Raw genomic sequence first — 17,496 nt, forward strand, 5'->3', positions numbered from 1 at the left:
GTCTAAATATGATGAATCTGTTTTTGCAGGAGCCAACATGTCGCAAAGCTGCTTTTGGGATGGCTGGGGGAGCCTCCTCAGTATAGAAAGGGGCTGCCCGGGGGATAGTATGGCATAAAGTTGGCATCTATGTCAGTTATATGCTGGAGTTAAAAATAAATGCCTAAATAAACGAATAAACAATGAGGTGAAAAGTATGGGAATGCATGTGGAAAGTAGTTTTCTTTTTATTTCTAAACAGATAAGGGTCCACACATATATAAAAGTGGCCTGAAATGGAATTCAAGTACATTGTCCACAGTCTGGCAGTGGTTTGTGGCACAGAGTGAGCAAGAGAGAGAGAGTTATTTGTGGACCAAAAGCAAGAGTTGATAGCTTTAGATTTCATCTTGTTGAATTGTACACTTCTCATGTTACTGTCTGCTGATGAAAATACATACAGTCAATTTTAAGCACCGGATGGTTTCTTGAATGACTTAACGTGGCTCTTTGTAGCACAGTGATGATGTAAGTCATGAGCAGTTACCCCTTGTTCTTTCCCAGCACTTTTGAGAAATAAATTTTTGAGATATAAATTGTCTGACCCAAGTAGACGGTTAATTTAACAGTAAATTTGCAGAAATTATTGTCCTGTAATGAAGAAAACTCTCAATGACCAAAGAAATAAACATGAATAATCCTCCCTTCAGTTTATTTATAACCAGACTTGAAAATAGAAAGCTTGTAGATTTTTTATGATTATTATTGCCTAAAATAAATCACCAACTGACTCCATCTCAGTAAACAGCGAGGCAGCTGACTGCTGGTGTGAGGTGTCATCCAGGGGCCACAGAGTGACTGGACAGAGCTGACTGAGCCACTGCTACTCGCTGCTTCTCTCTTCTCTCCTTATCTTTCTGCATGGGGTCTTGTTCCATCCCACACAGCATATTGTATTTATAACTCCGGCTCCTCCTCCTCCGTTCCCCTCTTTTTACACCCCCTCTCCATACCTCAAACCCCCAGCAGTAACATCACCTTTTACTTTACCAGTATAGCTGCAGAGCGTGCACTTCTTTCATAAGACCAACCTCACAGTACTGCCAGTATCTCATTATGAGTAGCTATGATTAGCCCAGATGCTGTGGTCTTTGGAATATCTTTGTTCATTCTTCATGTTATGTCTTTTGCCTAATGGTTTGCTCTTTCCTAACCACTGTCTCTGTGGCACAAACACTGGGGTTGAAGTGTGTAACTGTTGAGACAACGTGTATTGTGTATTCTGGTTTGTATTTCTTAGAGGCTAGGTGTAGTTGGCAGCCTGGAGGATCTATAAGAGTAAGAGGATGTAGCTGAAGGGATTGTGGTCAGTGACTTTTTTACTGTAAAGGCTTCAGAAGGTCTTTTTCCTGTCTCTACGCTTTTACAAAAAGTGCCCCAGATTCACAAATACGGCAAGAACGTTAAATGTATTTATTTAGTTCAGAGATGCACTGCATCTTTTATGGTGTAGGTTGCTATCTACATTGTCATAAAATGATGGCCGCCTGTGCTTCCTGGTTGTCTGCAGCAGGCCCAGGCTCGCTGGGTCGTTGTTTTGCAAAGCTGAAGCTTTGCACCAGTGACCTCAGTGTTTAGCGAGATTTCTGCAGTGACGCACCTTCCAGGAAAATAAGGGTTTTCCCGGTTACAAGATTTTTTCCTCCCACACATTGGTTGTGTTGTCTCTTCATATCTGTTGCTGTTTACATGATGTTGCTGAACAACTACATTAAGGGGATGAGAGGAGGGAGATTTAGCCAGGGTATATTTCATTTAGTTGTAACTAGTGGTGTGAAAGGTAAGATGAGTGAGATTTTTGTACGTGTATGTCAGCATGCACCTAGTTATATCAAAAACAGACTGACAGATAGTGTGCTGTGGGAGAAACAAGTGGATTGCCATTATTTCCATCTAAATCGTATTTACAGAACAGATGAAATTACAGTCACCCATTAAATACATGTAAATACAAACAAAGAACAGGAGGATTGATATAAAAGTAATATTTTCAGTTCCAGTTACTTAAGAAAAGAGAAGCACTTCATGTAACCCTTTCGTACTCAGGGATGCATCGATCTGAGCCTTTAATTTTTAGTACTGACACTGAAGCTTGTGGTACAAATACTGATTTGGCACAAGTTCAGATCCAGTACCAATGTTCAGAGACTGGGATGTGGAAAACATTACTTTCTAATTTTATAAACAAAATTTAACAAATACATACTGTATAGCTGTTGTGACATTAGATCAACAAGCAGGAGGGGCAAGGTGTTGTCCAGTGGGAGTGTTAGTAAACTCCACTTACCTTTTCACTTTTTGGAGGAAACCACTAAAAATCTGTCACCATTAGGAAGATAAAGCAATAAGATGGAGACGTGAAAAATTGACAACGAGGAAAGAAAGTTGCAGCTGAAATATTAATGTGTGTCACTTGCAAGCAATGAGTGTTACTGATACTTATTAAATTATATATTTACAGATATTTATCTGTTGGTGCACAACTACAGATAAAGATAGAATGTCTATACTCTTCACATGATTGTCCCATGTGTCTGTTTTTAGCTTGCTTTTTCTTTTTGTTTTACATCAGAACATTTACATCTTGATGACACCTTTACATGTAGCTCTGCTTCACTGCTATCTAGACTTTTGTGTGTTTTAAAAATAGCACTGTGTTTCTCCAGTGATCTGGCAAAAAGTTTCTCTGACATAGCAGTAGATAGCAGTGTGTTAGAAATGAACATGGTCAGTGATTTATTTATTTTTTTTTATGATCTACACTATGGATGTAATATATAATATATAATTAAAATTCTTTTGTAGGAAATTGAACTAATCACTATTATAGATTCAGATTCTTTTATATACAATTATTTACTACAGAGGAATTGCAGACCTGTCAGTGTTTGGAGACTGGTAGATTTCCTTCTCTGAATCTGTGAAGGACAGATCAGATGATACTCTCCTCTGAAATTCATGACCCGACACATGAAGCAATTAGTGTGTGCCAGTCACTCTTAATCATTAATTCAAGTTCGTACTTGTGTACATAGTGGTACCACTAAGCAGGGCAGCTGAACAGCAGGCTAAACATCCAACTATTCATTTCTTCACCTGTACTTGACAGACTTTTGCTAGGTTTGACACATCGCTTATGTTTCTGCCTGAATACGCAAAACAGTTGTTGCTCCTTGTCATTGAGTGAAGTGACCACTTTCCTATGTTGTTCTGAGTGAACACTGTCCACTCTCACTAGGATGTCTGTGTGTTTGCTTCTCCTCAGACACATGATCCCAGGTCTCTCATCTGGGCTGAAAATCATGAAATTGCATCACAATCGAACATTGTAGAGTTGGTGAGAAAAATTAGCCAAACAGCTATTGGGTATTTCCTTATTTTTTCCAGTACCATTAAGAAAACTGATAACGTCTGAGCTTATTGATGCTCCGGTCTTTAATAATTTTTTGCCTCAGGGTCTGTTTAGGACTGGGGTTTGGTACTCCCACCTCCCCCACACCATTCTATCTCCCTGTCTGTGGCTCTTTGCTTCTCAGCCACACTGAATCTCTAATGGTTGTTGTCCTTTACACTTCTGTGTGATTGACGTCAGCAGAGTTTCTCACTGGTCTTCCTTTGTAAACCTGTGTGTGAAACTCCTGCTTCATGATGTCTGACTGACAGGCTTTTCAACCCAGTTAAGCCTTTGGTATTGATTTAACCAAAACACTGTTATCTGAGTTTACACGCAAAGACACGAACTACACTTTAGGATAGGAGTTATATTTGGGTTTAGTCATTTCTCTGGAATGTGCCATCTTTAACGTATCTGCAGCTGCTCCTAGTGTATGCACAGCAACACACTGTCTGACACGAAGGTCATACGCCGATGGAGTTTATGGACTAGAGTCATACATTTGCATACCGTTACCCCGATGTGTTGGTTGCACAGACATGTTTACAAAGAAAATAATACAAAGTAGTTTCGAGGCTTATACATCTTGCTTGTATTTGTCATCTTCTGTTTTTCTTACTCTCTACGCTTTTATCTCCCAACAGATACGCTACATTTCTCAGACGCAAGGTTTGCCAGGGGAACATTTACTGAATGCGGGGACGAAGACGGCACGATTCTTTTGCAGGGAGTCTGACTCACCTTATGCAGCGTGGAGACTAAAGGTCTTACTACTACTTCACCAACTTCCTCATTTATTCGATTTAACTTTGAACTTTGCAATATGGAAGATCTGTGTGTACACTTAGGTGAAGTTTGTGTTGGAAACTGTGTTGTGCTTGGAGCTGGTCAGTTTTTGATGCTAGCAGATGTATTGTTAAACTAATAGCAGGCAGTGTTGCACAGCGTTGCATACAGACTCAATGAAGAACTTAGGAGGGAGTGTAAGGATTTTAGTGGAAACTGTTACCAAGGTCCACTAAGTCCAGTTAGAGTGGGGACAGAGGCAGTTTTTAACTTAGCAGTGGAGTTAACTAACTTAAAAAAATAAGCTCCCAACACAATCCAACAGTATTTGAGCACAGACAAATGCTACATACTGCACAAGACCTTTCATAGTCATAAAATCCTATGCACTAATTTACATAGTGTATATGCTCATAATAAATATAATATGATCACATTCCTTTAGACTTCAGTGCTGAAGTTCTCACTAAACTGTTTCTTTCTATATAGACAACTGATGAGCATGAGACGGAGACGGGGATGAAATCAAAGGAAGCAAGAAAGTACATCTTCAGCTGTTTGGATGACATAGCGCATGTATGTTCAGCTACTCATATCACAGTGCTCATAACATGACGCTGGAGGAAGTTCAAACCAAACCATATGTGTAGAGAATATGCTGTAGACATGGTGGTCTTTACCAGAGGAAGTTCACTTACACCAGTATGAACACAGCAGACTATAGATAAACATTTAATCTGAACTTCCCTTACGTTACACACTCGTCATAAATTAGAAATACTCAAGTTCAGGTTTCATTCATCATTCTCTAAAACAGACCACAAATGGAAATTCCCCAACAGGTCTATACTTTTGTAGGTCATACAAGATTCTGTTGAAATGATGTCAAGTGGTTAATCATTCTGTGGAAATAGGTGCAGTCTTGTCAGGGTTATCTGATGATAAGTGAACACTGTTTGTTAATCTGAGCTTGGTGTCATGGCCAAAAACATTAAATCTATTTTTTCTTTTTCACAATGTTAAGGTCAGTTGATTTCTGACTCCATGAACAACAAAATATGATTAAAAAATACTCCTCCTTTACTAAAACCCTATACCATATTCAACTGGAGAAACATTCACTTGCATTTTGAATAATTGATGAGCAAGAAAGGTCTCCAGAGGAATCAGTTTTGCAATTTAGGCATTTTTCACAATTCTCAGAAAGTAAAACCTCAGTGTATTCAATTACCCAGCCCTAGTCTTAATCGAACGTTTATGGAAGAGGTTGTTGTCATAGTTAATATTTTCTTTTCAGGTGAACTTGGTGATGAATCTGGAAGGTAGTGACTTGTTAGCAGAGAAGGCAGATCGACGAGAGTTTGTGAGTTTGCTGAAGAAGATGTTGTTGATTGATGCAGAAGAGAGGATTGCCCCTGCCGAAGCGCTGAGCCACCCCTTTGTGTCGATGCAACACCTGCTCGACTTTCCCCATAGCAACCAGTGAGTTTCTTTGGATCTTTAGACACGTTGTCATTTGAACCTTTCGCCATACCCAGAAATCTCTGTGACACTCTTGTCCTTATAGTGTAAAGTCATGTTTCCACATCATGGATGTCTGCTGGACTCGACCCAGTGCGTACGAGTTAGCCAACAGAAATAAAGGCCCTTTCATCAGACCTGTGACCACGACCGCTGCTGCCTCAGGCAACCACCCCTTCAGTAAAATGACCGGTGTCCATGCACAAGTAAGCTATTTCAGCTGGGACTGCATTACAGTCTCTACATATTTTATTACTTTTCACACACAGTACTCAGGAAAACACCAAAAGCAAACAGTCAGTTTCTTAAAATATATTTAGTTATCTTTTTGACTGAAATGAAAATAAAAGAAATTATATGATTAAGGTTTTTAAACTGCCTGTCGTTTCATCTGCTTCTGTGAAGACAATACCCCCTGTCTTTACTGCTCTCATTTATGCCATTTTGCCCATCTTATTGCGTGTTAGCTCTGCTGTCATGGCAACAAAATCACGTCATATTGCTGAGGTCATGGCAACAGTGCAAATCAGCATTGTTGCTGAGGAGGAAAAAGGACGTGACCCTTTTTTGGCATTGGATCTTTATAATGTAAATCATCTCAAAAGCCACGGAGAATGAATTAACATGACAGTCCTTGTAACAGTGACACCGTACAGTAAATGGAATGAGTGCAACTATCAGGAGGTTCAGTCATCCCCTTTCAGATTTGAAACCTGATGTTATCTACTCACATGTCATGCACAATAAAACAGCTTATGGCTGTTTAGTGTTATCTTGCTAGGAGTATTTTTTCCCCTTCACTGTCATGTCTATGGGGCATTATACACACAGGACAATACGATCCTAGTTTGTGGTATTCAATAAATGTGATTACAGCCAGCCACGAGAGCAGCATGTGTAGGGTAGCAGACACACGTGCTTGTCTGTTCTTTGTTTTTCCCAGATGAAGTTTAATAGTGTTTGACAATCGTTTAGTTATTTTACTTTTGTGAGACAAGATGAATTGGTGGTCAGCCCAAGATTATCTAGTCTGTTCAATACCATGAGATAATCCCCCGTACACACATGTAAGATAGAGATCAAGACAAGTAATTCAGTGGAAGTTATTTATCAACATATTTCTAAAATGTACCTACTGGAATCTTTAAAGCACCATCACAGTTCCGGTTATGGTATATGAGTGATTATCCTGTGCGGTACTTTATCAGTATATTGTCTTCGTTTTATAACTTACCACAGTAATCTAAGGTAATGCAAAGCTACTGAAGCATGGCTGTGTGTTTTGACTCAAAAGCCTGGGTAATGATCAGGCTCTAACCCAGTAGCTTCGATACAGCTGTTGCCATCTACTGGCTTTTTAATGTAACTGCTGATGATTTTATGTCTGACAAAGGCCTTTTCATTTTTTAGGGGATAGCTCCATCAGCCCCCTCAGTGATCCACCCTGGGATACCTCTGCAGACAGGAAGTGGTCAGTTTGGATGCAATGACTCATTTCAGCAGGCGCTCATCCTGTGTCCCCCTACCATTCAAGGTAGTGTGTTCACATCTTTACACTTATGTTGTCTTGTCTGACAATAAGTATTTTATGTCTTTAAGTCTGTGCTTTTGGTTAAACATATATAAATGATCTTCTTTTTGGTCTTGCAGGGATACCCACCAACACAGCCAAACCAGCAGGTTACTCTGTCCGAATGGAGGCCTCTGTGCCTCTAGTCACTCAAGCCCCTCCCATCCAGCCCATACAAATCCGACCTGGAGTCATCACACAGGTAAGGACGTAGTGCAGACCGAAATAGTGATAAGCATACACACAGTTATTTTTATATTTAAAACATGAATTGAACCAGCCTTTGTTAATGTGTTTATTTCAATGGATGTGTGTATAATTGAGGGAATAATCAAGAGACTCAGGAGAATACTTTGCTTCTTCGCACATCAACAGGCATGGTCCAACCGTGCACAGCAGATCTTGGTGCCCACCTGGCAGCAGGTGACGTCAGTACCTCCACCACCGACCACTTTGGCATCTGACACTGTGGCAGGCTCACAGAGACTGGGCGAATGGGGGTAAGCACCTTGTTCACCTATTTGAGTCACAACAAGAGCAGCAGCAGTCATCTAATAATCATTCTCTGTATGATTGCACTAGTTTATTATAAATGTCTTGGTTAAGTCTTTAGTTAATAAATCGCTTTTCAGCTAATAATGCCCAAGAGGTTCTAAGTTTTAAACTCAGAATATACTGTTGTTATCATACATTATGGCATGTAGTGATATAGCAATTACATGCTGAGTGTTTTTCAGGGTTTACAGTGCTTTGTATGCAAAATAATTGTTTTGTTGCAGCTCCAATACCATTGCAATCCCTCTGATGATAGTTACTGTATATGAAAATATGTAGCCACGTTAGGTAAATATACAGCTTTATTTGATATAGTATTAGGTAATGCCTGATAGCTCTGGTTGCTATGCACACCCTTGGGATCGGCTGTGATATGCGCTTGCTCCCCTGAATATTAATGATCGATGAGTCATACATGTCCTTTGGGTCCTGTGACTGAGACCGTTTTGTCAGTGACAGTGCTAAAGGCCTTTGGTTCAATTTTGCTGTATTCTGTTTTCTTGTCGCAGGAAAGTACGTCCCCATGGCAACCATTATAGCTCCATGATTGCTCACCCTCAGCCATTCTTAACCAACCAAATGACCATGTCCACCCACCAGCCAATCAACATAGGCATTGCACATGTGGTGTGGCCGCAGCCAACTGCCAACAAGAGAGCCAAGCCCTGTGTTAACAGGTATGGCACGAATGTGGAATGATATTTCTGTTATGAAAGCACAGCCAGTGCACACTTGTGGAAGAAAGTTAAGAGAATGTTGATATCACTATTTATTGGAATGTATTGAAGAAGATTAACACTTCTGTTTTGACAATATCTCTCTTTTAAATAAAAACATAATTTTTTTAGGCATTTATTTGTGGAAAATGACAACAGATTAAGATCAGAAAAAATGAAGTATTTTATTACTTTGTATGATGTAAAAAAAACAGGTTTATTATTAATATTAAACAACTTAATGCTAATATTGTCACTTAGGAAGAGTTCAAAAAATGCATTTGATGGGATACCTGCAACCTTTTGTATGCTGTTAAGTGCTTTATGCCCCTCCTGGTGCAAAACATGAAATAGTCTTTTGATTTTTTTTTTTCTTCCCAGAACTCTATGTGTGGTCTAAATGTATTTTCCTCTTGCTAAATGTGATTTGTTTCATTTTCTAGGGGCAGCAACTTTTCCCAAAACACAAACATCCAAAATTTAGCATGCCAATCCCCAAAGATGGCCGATACAGCAAAGAATGTGGAGGAAGTCGAGGAGGAAGAATCCAGATGTCCAGAGGAAGGGCATGCTGTGGGAGAGGAGCATAGGAGACAGCAGGTGGAGGAGGATGATGATGAAGACAACTGCTGTAAAGTGGAGCCAGACTGTGAGGAGCTTTCGGTTTCACAGGAGCAGCGGCAGGCCATGGTAATTTCAGACCTGGCTAGCCCAACGGTTAGCGTCATCAGTATCAGCAGTGATGAGGAGGAGAGTGCACAAAGACACTCAATGGGGGAGTGAGTACTCATTATCCGCGCCGTCAACCAACATTTCTAAACTGGTCCGTTTAATGAGTGCCTCATTATTTGCTTTTGTTTGTCTACTCTGCACACACAGGTGTAAAGGTAATGCAGAATGTGAGGCGTGTCAGAGCACTGTTAGTATGGAGAGAGTATGTTCCCTCAGCAGCCCAGACAGCACACTTAGCACCAGTTCTTCAGCCTCAGCCCAGTCCAGTACTTCACCCTGCAAGCACTCAAACAGGTATGTTTAAAGCAGGTTATTCAGAAAAAAGCATACCCTCAGCTGCTGCACCACAAGAAAGTGAACACCTCCAACTGTCTTCCCCACTGGTTGTCTTCTTACAGTATGTCCGACGATGAACAGGAGAGTGGTTGTGACACGGTGGACAGCTCACCTGCTTCAGATGCCTCTGGCCATAGCAACAGTCCCTTCACAGAGGGACGCTACATCGCAGACAGCAACCAGAACTGCGAACCCCGTGTTGCTTGCGTTGCCCCGGAAACTGAGCCCAGCAAACCAGCAGTTCGTACTGTTGTGGTGCCTCCAATGAGGGTGCAGAACAACAACAACAACCCTACTGCTACTGAAACACCTGGCAACACAGGTAACAAGGACCACAATGAGCGCCATATAACCGTAATACAGTCATCACGGTCCTTATCTTTGACCAAATCATGTCTAGATGTCAGTCACACTGTAATAATTGTGTAATACTTTTGGAAATATATAATAGCAAGTACTTGAGTGGGCTGTGTAAGCTCAGAAATCCAGTCACCACCGCTGCTGTCTGCTCCATAGGTCACATGTCTTGGGATTACGCTGTCTTATTAGGCCACAAAGGTTCTCACAGGTGATTATGGGTGACCTGCCCTGACATATTTGCTCTGATCTCTGGAGTGGATATTTGTTTGCTGTCAACACTTCTTACGCTCTCTCCAGACTGATTCTTAGAGACCTCTTCCCCTCTGTATCTGTGTGGGTGTGAACTGCATAAAGCTACATAAGACATGCATAACTTCCGCAATGTATTTTTAATGCCCTGAAAAAAAGAGAGAACTTCCTGTTGCTGACTGGTATAGACAAGTACCTGTTTCATGAATGTTTCTCTCAGGTGTTATAATGGCAGTATGCATGCTACATGTCAGCTTTATTACAGCTGTGGCCGGTGAGATCTCACTGTTGCTATTTAAAGGGTTAAATGTCAATTCTCAGTGAAAATTATGCAGACCCGTGTCACCTTTCATGTCAAAGGCATCTCCCTCCCCAACCTATTGCAACTAAAGCCCCACATAAAAGGGCACAGTTTGCTATTCTAAAACTACCAGGTGTATTTATAGCTAACGTTCTGACCCCACTATAAGCTCAATGAACGAGCTTATTTTCCAGCTCCTCCCAGATCCCCAAACATGTCTATTTATAATCTCCTAGATCATATTCAGAGGACAGATGCCACTATGTTTAAAGATTGGGAACTTTAAACACAGCTGAAATCACTGGCAAGCGTACAAAGTCTCCTGCCACAAATGTTTCCACTTGTGTAATTCACGTCAAGTTGCAGTTGTAGTTGGATCACGTCTCGTTATTTTTCTCCACTCATTTTCATTGATGTTATTGATATTTGAACACCCAGCTGACACATACATTAACGTATGTCATCTGTGTCCATGTGTCTCTCTGTCCCTCTTTACATGGCCTTGTCACTCACTCTTAGAGTCATCATGCCAGTCCAAAGGGCGAGGCATTCCTGGGCGACAACATCACCACTCCACTCCCCTTCTCAACAGGCCGCAGAAGATCACCCCTGCATTCCAGCCTCAGCAGCAGCAGGCTATAGGCTTTGGACAGGTGAGCAGATCCAGTCACATACATGTTTTCCACAGTTACACATCCATGCCCCAAAGCATGTAAACATGGACAACTGTCTGTATCCCTGTTGTGAAGAATGTGAGGGCCTGACTCCCCATGAACCCCACTTTCTAAAGCAACATAAGTAGTTTTGACTGCACTCTGCACTTGGGTGATAATACTGTAAGTATTAAAATCTGAATTGCAAATTTGTTTTATTTCCCTTCCAGAGCAGTCCCCAAGTACTCATTTCACACTGTAAATAAAACCTAATTTATGTGCCACAGTCACTTCTGTTAATAACAAATGTGTCAGCTCCACTCAGATTTACTGAATTGGTATAGATTTCCCACAGCAATTAGCAGTGAAGGTGTGATACTAAAACACTTACAATTAAATGGAGATTCTAGCAACGTATTTCTAGCTCTGAATATATCCACAAACAGTTTTATGAACTGCGTTATCAATATGCAAAAACAGCATAAGTCACAACTTTGATAACATAATCAAAAAATACTAAAAACTGGAAGAAGCCCAACACAATACCAGTGTGATTAAAAGTGCATTCAGATTACCAGGTATTACCACTTATAAATCGATAGAAGGGTATCCAGTCCAGAGGGGTCGGGCCATAATGCGTCTAGGTCATTTTTATTTTGCAGAGGAAGTATTTTCACTACCTCCTTATATCATTTGTCCGCAGCAGCGATGCTATTAGAAATTTGAGAATGGTCTTAAATCCATTCAGTTTAGCGGTAATGTTTCCCTGCACCTAAGCTCCTGAAGTACGTATCATGCCTTTTTTCACCTCTCAGCAAAAATGTTTGTATCTCTGTAAATTCTCAAACCACATCTGTTTTTCTGAATTGGATTTCAGCAGAGCTTAGATGACACTTTTCTGCGTCTGCCTGTGCACTATGTTAAGCTGTCTCTTCCTTAGTATTGCAGATAAGAATAGTATGTTTTCTTTTACTGATGCCCAGATTTTGTCTTTAGTTTGACATCCTTACCGTTTTGTGTCGGCAGTAAGACAAGAAGAAATTTTAACTCAACTGTTGTCATTTACTGCACACAGGGAAACATGAAGAGAATTGCTGACACTATTAGTACAATGTGAAAATGTAAAGGTATGGAGAACAGTGGCATCTAGTGGTATCACTAATTAACCAAATTACTGTCGTCTCTTGCAGGTTCAGCATTTCGGTTCTTGTCATCAGGAATGGAACGGCAACTTTACCCACCGGAGACCACAGGCTTATATTCCTCCCACCATGCATGGCCATACGTTCACCTTGTCCCACAGCAGCCCAAGCCACACCACTGGTCCCCACCCCCACCTTGGGGGGCACCCGCACTCCCAGCCCACCTTACTGTCCTATCCTCCGTCTGGACCACTGGTCACAGCTGCACCAGTGGCCCACCTCCTGGCGTCTCCTGGAGCCTCGCGCCCCGTCCTCCAGCCCACCTACAGTATCTCCCACCCAGCAGGCATCGTGCATCAGGTCACAGTGGGAATCAACCCCCGACTGCTGCCCTCCCCTACTTTGCACCCGCAGGGCCAATTCAAGCCCCTGTTTCCCCCGCACTCCTACATTGCCTCGCCCGCCTACGCCAGTTTCCCTCTCAGCCCCACCAAAATAAACCAGTACCCGTACATCTGAGCATTGCTTCCCAGGTATCCTTCATACCACCTGAGGGCTAAGTGAGCAGGGCGAATTCTTAATCCACAAACCACAAACAACATGGTTTTCATTTCAAAAACCATGGCACAACCACAAAGAAAGCAAGCTATTTTTTGAATCATGTAGACTTGGGTGTAATTGAACTTCAAGCTTTAAAAAAAAAAAAGAGTTTCAATGGTGGAGATGATTTGGGCAAAATTAAGAAGGAAATAATGTATGAATGATTGAATGAAAGAATGAATGAGTAGTTAAACTCACACTTAATGTGTTTTGCACATTTGATATATCTTTGCATTGGATCTTCTACGAATACTCCTCAAAACAGGTAAATAATTGGGGTGGTGTTGAATAGTTAGACTTTGCACCCCTAATCCCAGCTATTTTTCTATATTGCCTTCTTACGTGTGCAAGACACATCCATATTTGTAAAGCCATCCCAGTCTCTAGCTCTAGATTGACAGATGCACTTGTTGTCCACAGTGTATGTTGTACTGCGTTCGAAGTATTTGTACCTTTTCGGTGTCTTTTGGTGTTAGCAATGTCAAGTCAATTAACCGATTTAAATAGGGTTATTCCTCACGCTGCATGTGGTCTTGCATGAGCAAAAATGTAAACGGAAAGATGCATAGACGTTGCTCTTATTGTTTGTGTCACAAGACTCGCTGCATTGTATAACTGTCCCCAGCCATAGTGCCTTACATATTTGAGGTTGTTAATGTTACTACTTATATATGACTATATACATGAATATTAATGTACTGGACTGCAGCACTTGAAATTCCAATCAGTCGATGCATCCTATGTGTGAGTATATATATGCACATGTGTATATGTCCATGCATAGCCTGCATGGATGTGATGTATCGCGGATAGCGGTGCTTATTTTTTGGAGTTGGTGTATATTTCCGTGTGTAGTGAGTTACTTTTCTGTTCTTTCAAGAAGAACAGCATGCTTTGCTGTTGCGAATGCTTGCTGTTTCGTTAGAGTTGTTCGTTTTTTGTTTTTTTTTTGTTTTTTTTTTTTCAGTTTTTTTTCTCCCTTCCCGAATGAACTAGTGTACAAAGTGCAAGTACTGAGTATTGCTTAATATTTGATAATCACTTTCTATTTAGTGAAACTCTTATTACTAACAGTATTTGTACTGTTTGATGAAACTGCAATACAATCTAAATAGTCGTTGATTATTTTTCTTTTTTGTCTTCGTATTTTCATTTTCAGTGTTTTTCACTTTGTTTCGTAGATGTTTAGAAGTGTGGTGGGCATGGCTTTGATTAGGTAAGGAAAAATGCAAATTAATTCACGGTATGGAATCTTCTAAGCCTGAGCAAACCATGCAGTATTTCATATAGACACATATATGGACATATATTATAGAGCTAGACTATTTAGTACAGATGCTTGATAAGGTGTGAGTTAATCGTGTGCAATTCTCTCATTTATGCATGTGTGACAAAGTTAACTTTCCCTTTACATTATACCATTTGTTAAAGGCTTAAAGCTTATCGGTGTCAACTGCTTATTTTATACATTCCGTCAGGGAGGATATATACATATATATATTAACGGTGGTGACACCAGTCTCTATATATATGTAGATATGCTGTGCGTGTGTTTTTCTGTTCGTTTTACTAGTTACGTGTGTGATTTTTTTGTCTTTATTTTTAAATGAAGTTGCTTGTGCAGCACCAAAGACTGTAATTCATTTCCTAAAGCAAGGTAGCTATTCTGTTTGCATAGACCTCAGTTATACTGTAGTTGTAGAATGGGGTTATATTAAAACAAACAAAAAAATTTTATTTAAAAATGGCTGAGGTTTTGTCTAGCTTATTGGGCAATTAATAAGTCGTATCATTTCTTTCTTGAATGTATCATAGATAAGCTGCTATATGATGATTGCCACTTCAATAGCTGTGAAATTAGGTGATTTCTCTGAGTTTAAACCTAGCGTTGCTATTTTTGTATAGGTCCCTAATTATCTGAAATAGAAGTGGTTTTGATTTTGTGTTTTGCGTTCTTATTTGGAATGTCATTGTAACTACTGTATTGCTGATGATGAACATTAGTTGCATTTGTTGTTCCTCGGGGTGTGTGTTTTTGCATCAGTATTTTATCCTTATTAACCTTTTGGGCTCATCACTGCATATAAATGATGTATCGATGTAACTTAATTTTTTGTATGTTTTCATATTGACGTTTTGTACACATCTAAAGCTGTAGCTTGCAGGATTGATTTAACTTTTTCATTGTTCGTATACAGTATACTACCAGTACTCTTTTGTGTGTTGCAGGAGCGCTGCCAGAAAAAAAAAATCATTGTGTTCATTGAAATACTTCTGTAATGTGTCCACCTGTCACACACAAACACACTCACCACTAAGCACTCATACAGATAGTTGGGTTTGTATGGGTCTGGGTGATTAGACTGTGTCCAAAACAAATTTTGCCCAGTGTTTCTGTTGACAAATAATGTTTTACAACTTCTTTTACTGTTAAATTGATTTTTAATGAATATTTATTGCAACCTTTTTATCTGTTCAATGTTATATCCGGCTAGAATATCAGTTTCACAATTTGTTATTCTAAACTGCCTTGTGTTCGGATCGCTCTCCCCTTTATGAGTGTCTCATATCAAAATGATGTTTTGTCAATGCAAAACTGTGGCCATTGTTATGTGTTCCTTACTCAAATTGAGACAGTGTGAGCAGCACTGTGTATGTGCCTTGAGATTCAGAAAGTGAGAGTTCAAGACGGCAATTCCTCACTGTGTATTTGATGAGGACGGCATAGGGTCAAATAACAGTCCTTTACCATGTAGAGTAAGCAGTCTTCACAGGCCACATGACCACGACAAAAAAAAAATTAAAAATAGAACTTCACCACAGTGTCATTACAGGGACTTGCACTCCTCTGATCATCTTAACGCAACACGAGACTACACATATAGATATATATGGTGGTGAATATCCTCTTGTTTAAGATAGCTGCCACTAAGGCCTCTCTGTGATGACACCAATAAAACACACACACACACACACGTACACTTGAATGATATGACACTCAACAATCTTTGGATAGTCACTCTGGCTGAACAGCAGATGCAATACTTTACATTGTGCGGTCATTGCACCACCAAGTGTTCTTAGATAATCTCCATGCTTTACATTACCCTGCATGTGCACCTAAGTTGCTTCGCTTTGTCTGCCTAGAAGCTGTCTGCTCCGAGCAGCTTTTCCATCACGAAAGTCAAGGCTGAGCGGGAGTTAGCACCGGCAGTAACCTGAGCACAGTTGACATCACTGGCCTTTAATATCATGCTATAACCATGAAGGATTAGTCTGTGTTCTGATTGAAAAATGCTTTGTCACGGAGATTATTGTGGTTTTTCTGCACAGTCAGTCACGAGTGCAATTTTTCACATATGACACTGACACTGATATGGTTGTATGTTTTTGATAGCTTTTTTTTTTTCTTACCTGTAATGCTTTACTGAACATACTGAAGTATCGTTTTGGAAAAGAAAAGTTATGACAACAAGGCATGAACTTGGCAGATTAGTGCTTGAAATAGTTCCCCAATAATAAGCATGTGAAATGTAATCTGTATATTGATTACTCCAAAGGTATTCACCAGCAATGCGCCTGCATAACCTCTCCCATATTTGTTTAAGAGAAGAATGGATGCAAGCGGAGAGAAATCTTAAAACTGTTTTTAATTTTCCACATGATTGACACCTTGGTTTTTAGACTTTTTTAGGATTCATGTAACATTTAACAGATAAAACGGATCTTTTAGAAAAATTACAAAGTTATGATTTTAATATCAGAAAAAAAAATTCTCTGCTGCGGTGTTATCCTGTACAAATGTTAATTCAGGGTCTGTATTAGTCTAAACGTGCTACTGTGTTACTCATTTGATTTGATGATTTGTTTTGTTTATTTTTAGTTTTCTGGTCACCTGTATCAATTTCAGAGTTAATTCACACTGCAAGTTATGGAATCATCCTAGATTGCTCATCAAATAGACTTGATTATGAAATCTGAACTGTTACTGTTTTAATACTTGTAGATTTTTGTGGCTTCGTTTTTTGTTTTTGTTTCATTTGCTTTTTTATTTTGTGCTACACTAGTTTGCCATGTAGCAATTGCACTGTGCAATATTTACAGTATGAGGACTGGGAAAACTAACTCTATGGATGTGATGTCTCTTTACAGTTTGCGATAGTGTTTCCTCTCTAGTTCTCAGTGATTTAGGTGTGACCAAGCCTTCTCTACTTTGTCACATTAAGCGGGTTTTCCAGGTGACTCTTTTGGTGAGTGTCAAAATAAGACTTTATGGTGTATTATTGTTAAGATTCACTTTGAATTAAAAAAAAAATCTATTGATGCAGCTCTTTTTGACTCCGTCTGTTTATTTCATTCATGTTTGTTCAGGTGCCTTCCTCACATTGAACATCCACCAATTTGACTCTTAATGGATCTTTTTCAGTCCAGACACTTTGACTTGTAAAAGCAGGCAAAGCACAGGTGTTCACTGACAACATGAACAATGGCTCTGGTCCATTTCATGGCCCCAGGAGGCCTTTCCAGTGAGTCTGTATGCAC

The 17,496-nt window shown here is 39.9% G+C and overlaps 1 protein-coding gene across 2 annotated transcripts in view; it reads left to right on the top strand.

Annotated features, from left to right (window-relative positions):
- hipk3b (homeodomain interacting protein kinase 3b) overlaps positions 1-17,281 on the top strand; it is a 36,932-nt gene extending 19,651 nt beyond the window's left edge. Inside the window, exons 4-17 of one of the 2 annotated variants that reach the window (XM_030160975.1) lie at positions 4,078-4,197; positions 4,709-4,795; positions 5,517-5,701; positions 5,787-5,946; positions 7,151-7,274; positions 7,391-7,512; positions 7,686-7,810; positions 8,375-8,542; positions 9,025-9,360; positions 9,461-9,607; positions 9,712-9,971; positions 10,166-10,217; positions 11,079-11,212; positions 12,403-17,281. In XM_030160975.1, coding sequence (XP_030016835.1) covers positions 4,078-4,197; positions 4,709-4,795; positions 5,517-5,701; positions 5,787-5,946; positions 7,151-7,274; positions 7,391-7,512; positions 7,686-7,810; positions 8,375-8,542; positions 9,025-9,360; positions 9,461-9,607; positions 9,712-9,971; positions 10,166-10,217; positions 11,079-11,212; positions 12,403-12,914 — 2,532 coding nt within the window. In that variant the 3' untranslated portion in view covers positions 12,915-17,281. The remainder of the gene's footprint in view (positions 1-4,077; positions 4,198-4,708; positions 4,796-5,516; positions 5,702-5,786; positions 5,947-7,150; positions 7,275-7,390; positions 7,513-7,685; positions 7,811-8,374; positions 8,543-9,024; positions 9,361-9,460; positions 9,608-9,711; positions 9,972-10,165; positions 10,218-11,078; positions 11,213-12,402) is intronic. The other variant, XM_030160983.1, reaches the window with a different exon arrangement.
- The last annotated feature ends 215 nt before the right edge of the window (positions 17,282-17,496 follow it).

The sequence above is a fragment of the Sphaeramia orbicularis genome, chromosome 3, assembly GCF_902148855.1.
Source record: "Sphaeramia orbicularis chromosome 3, fSphaOr1.1, whole genome shotgun sequence".
Classification (NCBI taxonomy): domain Eukaryota; kingdom Metazoa; phylum Chordata; class Actinopteri; order Kurtiformes; family Apogonidae; genus Sphaeramia; species Sphaeramia orbicularis.